The sequence below is a fragment of the Gadus macrocephalus genome, chromosome 22 (genome assembly GCF_031168955.1).
Source record: "Gadus macrocephalus chromosome 22, ASM3116895v1".
NCBI lineage: Eukaryota > Metazoa > Chordata > Actinopteri > Gadiformes > Gadidae > Gadus > Gadus macrocephalus.
Genome location: NC_082403.1, coordinates 2,161,903 through 2,171,946, shown reverse-complemented (window position 1 = coordinate 2,171,946; position 10,044 = coordinate 2,161,903). Strand labels below are relative to the sequence as shown.

The 10,044-nt window shown below is 51.5% G+C and overlaps 1 protein-coding gene across 47 annotated transcripts in view; it reads right to left on the bottom strand.

Annotated features, from left to right (window-relative positions):
* Positions 1–9,117, bottom strand: part of rxrba (retinoid x receptor, beta a) — a 22,830-nt gene extending 13,713 nt beyond the window's left edge. For 40 of the 47 annotated variants that reach the window (XM_060043896.1, XM_060043872.1, XM_060043875.1 and 37 more), the window contains exons 1-6: positions 8,191–8,899; positions 7,472–7,707; positions 6,498–6,648; positions 4,518–4,697; positions 3,096–3,119; positions 1,457–1,617 (exon numbers count right to left, since the gene is read on the bottom strand). In XM_060043896.1, coding sequence (XP_059899879.1) covers positions 1,457–1,617; positions 3,096–3,119; positions 4,518–4,697; positions 6,498–6,648; positions 7,472–7,707; positions 8,191–8,206 — 768 coding nt within the window. In that variant the 5' untranslated portion in view covers positions 8,207–8,899. The other 7 variants (XM_060043878.1, XM_060043882.1, XM_060043880.1 and 4 more) reach the window with 7 other exon arrangements.
* Between the last annotated feature and the right edge of the window lie 927 nt (positions 9,118–10,044).

Below are 10,044 nucleotides of genomic sequence, written 5' to 3'. Positions count from 1 at the left end.
AGCTTCCCAATGGAAACCTTGACAAAACTAAGGTTGTTTGCACCTTGTGCAATGCGGAATTCGTTTACTGTAGGAGTTCTTCCAGTCTGAAGTACCATCTGAACGCAAAGCATCCCTTAGCTAATGCGGAACATGCCGGGCCAAGCACTGCTGTAGCGCCGGCGAAGAGTAGTGCTCGTCAAACTACTATGTTTGAGTACAACCGAGGCAAGCCCGTCAGCACAGCTCTATCAGAAAAGCTAACTAAGCTCCTCGCTCAGTGGATTGCCACCAGCTGCCGGCCCATCAGCGTGGTTGAAGATGATGGGCTCGAGCTTGTTCTCCAGGCGGCCACAGGTGACCCATCATACAAACTACCTGCGAGGCGAACTATCATGAGAAGAATACATGACCAGCACGCCGCATAGAAAGCCGCAAAAGATGAGAAGCTGGTAGAGGCGACGTGTGTAGCACTGACTGGGGACCATTGGACATCTGTCAAGAATGAAAACTACCTCGGCGTTACTGTACACCTCATCGATGCCAGCTGGGAACTTATCTCCTTCGCTCTAGGTAGGCTACGTTATTTAATTTTAACAGTGTTACTACTACTTGGAAATTGTACTGAGCTAAGCTATCAGTTACTCTACCGTAAATAAAGCTTCACTACACAAAAGCTACCACCAAGTTACAAGCCAAGTTACACAGCAAGCCAAGTTACACAGCAAAAGTAGTTCATTCAATTTCAACATACATGTTTAAGTTGAACCAAATTTCAAGCAAATGTGTGTTCAAATTTTGATTGAATCTGTGATTAATAAGGTGTGTGTGTGTGTGTGTGTGTGTGTGTGTGTGTGTGTGTGTGTGTGTGTGTGTGTGTGTGTGTGTGTGTGTGTGTGTGTGTGTGTGTGTGTGTGTGTGTGTGGGCCTGTTCTATTTGTGGGCCTGTTCTATTTGGGTATTTGTGTGTGTGTGTGTACCCATGTGTGTGGACGCAATGTGTGTGTGTGTGTGTACCCAGCGTGTGTGTGGACGCAATGTGTGTGTGTGGACGCAGTGTGTTAAATTCATGTTTAACTGAATAAACAGTTCATAAACACAAGTGCATCTTATTGAACATTATTTATTTTCATCACCAATTATAGTAGAACAGCTTTCTCTAGCAGTTTGTGATGCATTTTGGAAACAGGAGATGAGCCCCTGGTCTAATTATTTAGGTAGCACACATATATTATGAATGCCTTCGGCAGAATTCAAATGAGCCATTTTAATCTAGATTAATCTAGATTAATTTCAAGATTAATCTAGATTAAAAAAATTAATCTATGCCCACCTCTAATACACACACACACACACACACACACACACACACACACACACACACACACACACACACACACACACACACACACACACACACACACACACACACACACACACACACACACACACACACACACACACGCAGCGGACTCACGGAGCTCCCCCCGGACGTGCCGTCGGCGTGGAGCTCCGTCTTCTGCTCCACCGCCATCTCGGCCTCCAGGATCTTCTCCACGGGCATCTCCTCGTTGACCCCGCTGGACGACTCCACCTCCCCCTCGCGCTCCTTGTTCCTCTGACGCTCCTCCTGCACCGCTGGGGGGGGGGGGGGGGGGGAGGGAGGGGGGAGGAGAGAGGAGGAGGATGGAGGGAGGAGGAGAGAGGGGGGAGGGGAGAGGACGGAAAGGGTGGGAGAGAGGGAAGAGGAACAGGAAAGGAGAGAACCGGAGGAGATAAGACAAATGAAAAAGAAAAGAAAAATGGATAAAGGAGGGAGAGCAAAGATGGAGGCGAGATGGAGGAGGTAGAGGAGAGAGATGAAGGAGGAAGAGAAGAGATGGAGGAAGAATAGAAGGGACGGAGGGAGAGATGAAGGTGGAAGAGGAGAGAGATGAAGGACAAAGAGGAGAGAGATGAAGGAGGAAGAGAGAAAGATGAAGAAGGAGGAGAGATGAAGGAGGAAGAGGAGAGGGACGAAGGAGAAAGAGGAGAGAGAAGAAGGAGGGAGAGGAGAAAGATGAAGGAGGAAGAGGAGAGAGATGAAGGAGGGAGAGGAGAAAGATGAAGGAGGGAGAGGAGAAAGATGAAGGAGGGAGAGGAGAAAGATGAAGGAGGAAGAGGAGAGAGAGATGAAAGAGGAGAAAGTGGAAGGAGGGAGAGGAGAGAGATGAAGGAGGAAGAGAGGAGAAATGGAGGTGGGATAAAGTAGGGTGAGGAGAGATAGAGGAGGGAGAGAGGAGAGGTGTAAAACACCGAGAGGGAAAACGGACGGACGAATGAGGAGGAGGAGCATGACGGCGTTGACAGGAAGGGAGGTGACAGGACGAAGGGGAGGAGAACAGGAGTAGAGCGTTGAGAAGGCCCAGGAGAGGTGGAAGGGGAGGGATAAAGGAGAATATAACAAAGGCCGGTTGGTCGGAGGTCTCTCTCACTCAGGTCTGCTCTCATTCAAAGCTTCAGAGCTCAAAGATCCACACTGCAGGCCAGAGCGAATCTGTCTTCCCAACTAATCTCAAACACCTCACTAAATACTTAACACGCTAGATTAATTGATTAATTAATCTTTATAATTAATTAAACCAACGTATCACTGTCCCTGTAAATCAGCCCAGCAACATAACATAAACATAAGTGTAAACATAAACAGTAATTATTTCTGGTGCTTATGGTCCATCTCTGAGAGGAGACATTTAACCACGGACCGTTTTTAAAGGTCCCACAACATGCCACCAGGTGTGAGTGTGGTTAGCCGTTACAAGCCGTTTTGAAAATCTGTCCCTTATGACATCACAAGTGGGCGTGTCCACCTAGATGTGTGCTGGATAGATCAGTCTACCAGCCTACCCAGTGGACCATAGCAAACGTTGCTCATGTATCCGTCACACGTCTAGGTGGACACGCCCACTCGTGATGTCATAAGGGACAGATTTTCAAAACGGCTCGTAACGGCTAATCACACTCACACCTGGTGGCATGACATGGGACCTTTAAAACATTTATAAACCTACACCTGAACATACATTTCAACACACCACACAAGCATCCAGACCCCTCCCACCCCTCCCCCTCCTTACATCTCTGACGTTCATCTTGGACCACTACGGATGGACGGAGAGGGGGAGAGAGAGAACGGGGGAGAAAAACAAAGAGGGAGACAGAGCGACATGGGGTTAGTGTTTCAAGAGCTCACCCACCCCCTCGTTCTCACCGTCAACCACGTTCTGTCCATCCCCTTCATACGAACCCTGACCCGACCCCTAGACCTAAACATGACCCCTGACCCATAATCCTAACTCGACCCCTGACCCCTAAACCTAACTATGACCCCTAACCCGATCCCTAACCATGACCCCTAACCCGACCCCTAACCATGACCCCTGACCCAACCCCTAACCATGACCCCTGACCCAACCCCTAACCATGACCCATAACCATGACCCCTAACACTGACCCTAAACCCGACCCCTGACCCAACCTCTAACCATGACCCCTTAGACTGACCCTTAACCCTAACCCTGATCCTTAAACCTAACCATGACCCTTAATCACAACCTAGACCCCTAAACCTAACCATGACCCCTAACCCGATCCCTAACCATGACCCCTGACCCAACCCCTAACCATGACCCCTGACCCAACCCCTAACCATGACCCCTGACCCAACCTCTAACCATGACCCCTTAGACTGACCCTTAACCCTAACCCTGACCCCTAAACCTAACCATGACCCTTAACCCTAACCCTGATCCTTAAACCTAACCATGACCCTTAATCACAACCTAGACCCCTAAACCTAACCATGACCCTTAACCCTTAACCCTGACCCTTAACCCTAACCATGACCCTTAAACCTAACCATGACCCTTAATCACAACCTAGACCCCTAAACCTAACCATGACCCTTAACCCTTAACCCTGACCCTTAAACCTAACCATGACCCTTAATCACAACCTAGACCCCTAAACCTAACCATGACCCTTAACCCTAACCTAGACCCCTAAACCTAACCATGACCCTTAACCCTTAACCCTGACCCTTAAACCTAACCATGACCCTTAACCCTTAACCCTGACCCCTAACCCTAACCATGACCCTTAACCCTTAACCCTGACCCGACTCATGGTGACTGCAGCGCAAAACTGGACCTTTCAGGGTTAAACTAGAGAGCAGAGTCTAAACCTTCTACTCCCGGGTCTGCAGGAGCCGAACAGGATAGTCTAGTGGTCCGAGCCCCCAGGTTCTGGGTTGGATCCCCAAGGTCCACAGTCTACCCCTACCTGGAAAAAAACAAAACCTGCCTTTCCCTGTGCCTTAGTGACATCACAAGTGGGCGTGTCCACCTAGATATATGCTGCATGTCAGTCAGTCAGTCAGTCAGTCAGTCTGTGTCAGTCTGTGTCTGTCTGTCTGTCTGTCTGTCTGTCTGTCTGTCTGTCTGTCTGTCTGTCTGTCTGTCTGTCTGTCTGTCTGTCTGTCTGTCTGTCTGTCCCCCTACCCTCTCTCTTCATGCCCATGGCCAGGCACTTCTGGTAGCGGCAGTACTGGCAGCGGTTCCTCTGCCTCTTGTCCACCAGACACTCCTTGTTGTCCCTGCAGGTGTAGCTCAGGTCCTTCCTCACCGTGCGCTTGAAGAAGCCCTTGCAGCCCTCGCAGCTGTACACACCGTAGTGCTTCCCTGGGGAGGTGAGGAGGAGGAGGAGGAGGGGGAGGAGCAGGAGGAGGAGGAGGACGAGGAGGAGGACGAGGAGGAGCAGCAGCAGCAGCAGGAGGAGGACGAGGAGGAGGAGGAGGAGGAGCAGGAGGAGGAGGAGGACGAGGAGGAGGAGGAGGAGGAGGACGAGGAGGAGGAGGAGGAGGAGGAGCAGCAGGAGGAGGAGGAGCAGCAGGAGGAGGAGGAGGACGAAGAGGAGGAGGACGAGGAGGAGGAGGAGCAGCAGCAGGAGGAGGAGGAGGAGCAGCAGCAGTAGCAGGAGGAGGAGGAGGAGGAGGAGGAGCAGGAGGAGGAGGACATTTACGTTTACATTAAGAGCATTTATCTGACGCTTTTATCCAAAAGCGTACATTTGTCAGAAGAAAGAGAAACAACAATATATCTGTGGGTACAGTAAGGATGTTCATAGAACCAAGTGCCAAGCACTAACCATCACTAGGTTAACCCATTCCCCGCGTACAACACAGATAGCTAGGAAAAGATGCTACACGATGCTAAGTACAAATTCTTAGTGCCCAGACGTACAACATACAATAAGTGCGTACATTAAGTGCCAGGACGTATCGTACAACATACAATAAGTGCACCTTAAGGAGGAGGTGGCGAGGAGAGACGAGGGTAAGATACGACGAACACCTCCAGATCTGCCCTCATAACAAACAGACCACAGCTACCGAACGCTCTAACAGAAAAGAGGGGGTACTCTAACGGAACAGAGAGGGTACCCTAACGGAACAGAGGGTACCCTAACGGAACAGAGGAAGGTACCCTAACCGAACAGAGGGTACCCTAACAGAACAGAGGGTACCCTAACGGAACAGAGGGTACCCTAACGGAACAGAGGGTACCCTAACGGAACAGAGGAAGGTACCCTAACGGAACAGAGGAAGGTACCCTAACCGAACAGAGGGTACCCTAACAGAACAGAGGGTACCCTAACCGAACAGAGGGGGGTACCCTAACAGAACAGAGGGTGGTACCAGAGGTTCAGGGTCGGTCCCCCGGTAGGGACAGAGGGGGGGTCCCCTGGTAGGGACAGAGGGGGGGTCCCTGGTAGGGACAGAGGGGCGGGGGGTCCCTGATAGGGACAGAGGGGGGGTCCCCTGGTAGGGACAGAGGGGGGGTCCCTGGTAGGGACAGAGGGGGGGTCCCTGATAGGGACAGAGGGGGGGTCCCTGGTAGGGACAGAGGGGGGGTCCCTGATAGGGACAGAGGGGGGGTCCCTGGTAGGGACAGAGGGGGGGTCCCTGGGAGGGACAGAGGGGGGGTCCCCTGATAGGGACAGAGGGGGGGTCCCCTGATAGGGACAGAGGGGGGGTCCCTGGTAGGGACAGAGGGGGGGTCCCTGATAGGGACAGAGGGGGGGTCCCTGGTAGGGACAGAGGGGGGGTCCCCTGATAGGGACAGAGGGGGGGTCCCTGGTAGGGACAGAGGGGGGGTCCCTGGGAGGGACAGAGGGGGGGTCCCCTGATAGGGACAGAGGGGGGGTCCCTGGTAGGGACAGAGGGGGGGTCCCTGGGAGGGACAGAGGGGGGGTCCCCTGGTAGGGACAGAGGGGGGGTCCCTGGTAGGGACAGAGGGGGGGTCCCTGGTAGGGACAGAGGGGGGGTCCCTGGTAGGGACAGAGGGGGGGTCCCCTGATAGGGACAGAGGGGGGGTCCCTGGTAGGGACAGAGGGGGGGTCCCTGGGAGGGACAGAGGGGGGGTCCCCTGGTAGGGACAGAGGGGGGGTCCCCTGGTAGGGACAGAGGGGCGGGGCCTCACCGGAGGAGCGGTCTCCACAGATGGCGCAGAGGCGCTTCTGGGCCAGCATGGGGCCGGGGCTGTGGGGGGACAGCTTCACGCCGAACGGCGGCTTCACGTCGTCAGAGCTGCTCACCGCGTGAAGCCCGGACAGGGTCACCGTCGAGTTGATCTGAGGGCAAGAGACACAGAGGGAGAGGGAGAGGGAGAGAGAGAGAGACAGAGAGAGAGGGTTTTGAATACCCAGTGTTTTCCACAGCCTTTTACAGCTGAGGCGGTCGCCTAAAGCAACACAAGCATGCAAAAAAGACAAAACATATATATATATATATATATATAATATACATCTTAAGATAAATTTTATTTTTTTATATAAATAATTTAAAAGTAAAAAAAATCACATATTACTTCACTTTATTAAGTATCGATTATAATTATTTAATATATTGTCTGTAAAATATATATAGATATCTTAAAAATATATATATATATTTTTATATTTTTTAAAAAAAATATATATATTTTTTTTTCTTTTAAGATCAAAAAAATATTTATATATATTTTTTAATATATATATATATACAGATAATATTTTAAAGGTAAAAGGAAAACATCACAGATTAATTCACTTTATTAATGATCGATTATTATTATTATTTAATATACAGAGTCTGTAGTCCCGCCCTGGCCCTTAATGTACGCACTAATTGTACGTCGTACGTCCTGGCACTTAAAAATAGTATTCATCATGGTGTAGCATCTTATTCCAGCTATCTCTGTTGTGTACGGGGAACGGGTCAACCTAGTGATGGTTAGTGCTTGGCACTTGGCTCTATGAACATCCTTACTGTACCCTCAGAGATATATGAGAGACATGTTTCTCTTTCTTCTGACCAATGTACCTATTGTAAGACGCTTTGGATTACAGCGTCTGCTAAACGCCCCGAGTGTAAATGTGAATTTGTTACCCTCTCTCTCTCAGGGACCTGGCTCACCTGGGGGCTGCTGATGGGGCCGTAGCCCACCGAGGGCGTGCCGGGCAGGCAGGGCGAGCCCAGGGAGGAGCTGATGACGGAGAAGGGGGAGCCCATGCTGCTGATGGGGCTGCTGACCCCAGGGGAGGGGACCGGGGGCGGGGAGGTCATGGAGGCGGCCGCGGACGGGCCCTGGGGCGGCGACCGCTGGCCCGGCGGGGGGGAGGAGACGGACGAACTGTCGGGGCTTCGGGAATCTGAGAGACACACACGGACACAGAGAGACACACAGAGAGAGAGAGAGAGAGAGAGAGAGAGAGAGAGAGAGAGAGAGAGACAGAGACACACGCACACACACACACAAAAAGACACAGACAGAAAGAGGGAGAGGAAGAGGGAGATAGAAAGATAGAGAGACAGACAGACAGACACACAGAGAGACAGACAGACCCACAGAGAGACAGACAGACCCACAGACAGAGAGACAGATAGACAGACAGAGAAACACACAGAGTGAGTGAGAGACAGACAGAGAGACTGTGATTCTATGGAGACCTAGTGGCCGTTAGCTGCCCAGTTTGCTGTTTGGCTCATAAACAAAACAACACGTTTGGCAGCTCAGTCAACGTCCAGTAAAATGTACATATTAATATCCAGCACACTAACATGTGGTTTCCTTGCATGCATATCAGTAGCATTAAGGCTTATTGGGGGACTGAAGGGCTACGGGTGCTGCTCACCTCTGCTGTCTCCCATGGTGGACACACTGTTGCCTCACGGCCAGACCAAGCTACCCGTCCGACGTCACTCTTCGGCGGCCCGCCACAAAACTCTAGACCGCGGACTGAGGCCCGGGCCGGGGGAGTTTTGGCTAACCAAAGACGGGGGGCTAAAACGGCAGACACAACGGAGGTGGCGGTGGGGAACAAAGTACACAACAGTCAACAACCGAAACACAAACACACCACTTTCGCTAAACGTGCCACTTACGTAACGCTAGGCACGGCTTGTAAACACCGTTCCGACAACGACCGAGCCTAGCGGACCTACTGCGCGTCTCCACGGCGCAGACCCACGGCGGTCCGCGTCCAGCTTGAGCGCAGACACATGTCTCACGCGCGGACGCACGTCCGCGCTCGAGACATTTGTCTTCACTCGAGCGGGACGCGGACACATGTCTCGAGCGCGGGCAAGACATGTCCGCGATGCGTTCGAGCTGGACACCGACATGTGTCCGCGAGCGAGACATATCCGCGTCCCGCTCGAGCTGGACGCGGACATGTGTCCGGGCTCGAGACATGTCCGCGTCCCGCTCGAACCATCCGCACGTCGCTTTAACTCAACGTCCAGGCTGCTAAGGCTAATACGGGCAGCGATCAGCTCGCATGCATCTCAAAGCAAAAGTAACCCAACGTATGTTGTCTATAACGCCGTTGTTACCGCCGAGCCGCGCTGGCGACGCACCGTTAGACAGACGCGGCTAGAAGTTCGTACACGGATGTGTAGGCATGTAAACACTGACTACTAACGTTTTGACGGCCACGATTCTTCGCATGAAATTATGTGGTGACTAGGCCCCGTGTGCGCTTGCATGTGTGTGTGTGTGTGTGTGTGTGTGTGTGTGTGTGTGTGTGTGTGTGTGTGTGTGTGTGCGTGTGCGTGTGCGTGTGTGGCCCCCTCCCTTCCATGCAACTATGAAAACATAATGTGTTTCGGGATTTTTCTGCAATTGCAACATGGGTCTGAGAATGACTTGCAGAGTCGCTGAGAAACAAGGAGGTCAAGGGGTCGCCCCATGTGAGTCACCTCATGTGACTCATCCATTCAAAGTCAGGGCATTTAGCAGAAGCTTTTATCCAAAGTGACTTACAATAAGTACACATGTCAGATTAAAGAGGGACAACAATATATCGCTGTCGTAGCATTAAGGATGTTCATAGAAACAAGTGCCAATCATCGCTTTAACTTCCTCTTTTTAATATTAATTTATCTGACCTATTTATCCAAATTGTCGACAATAACCATAAACACCTGTCTTTGATGCGCGAGAAAGGTTTGAGGGCTAAGCGGACAAAGGCATCGAGAGGGCTTTCCTGACAAGACTCTGTGACTCTGAGTGTTTCTGTAACAGGGGTTGGGTGTGCACCTAGTGTTTGGTTGCATAAGATATTTGATTATTTTATATCCCTCTCCTCAGCCCGGTCCCAAATGGTTCATTCCAGTCCCGGTATCAGTGGTTCTCCAATGGGGGTAGGCCTACTACCCCTAAGGGGTACCTCAGTACTGCAGGGGTAACAAAATAACCTGAGCAAGTTTAAAATCTGAAAGCTAGACAATAGAAAAATCGAAAGAACGGACAATTGGTTGGAACGTAAATCTGTAAACATGGAGAAAGGTCAGTCTGTGAAAAAGTAGTCGTAATTTTCAGGAAGAATATATTTGAATGGGATCCACCTCTACCTGCTCTGACCCGCCCCTGGTGGGGGTCACCTCTATCTGCTCTGACCCGCCCCTGGAGGGGGTCACCTCTATCTGCTCTGACCCGCCCCTGGAGGGGGTCCCCTCTACCTGCTCTGACCCGCCCCTGGAGGGGG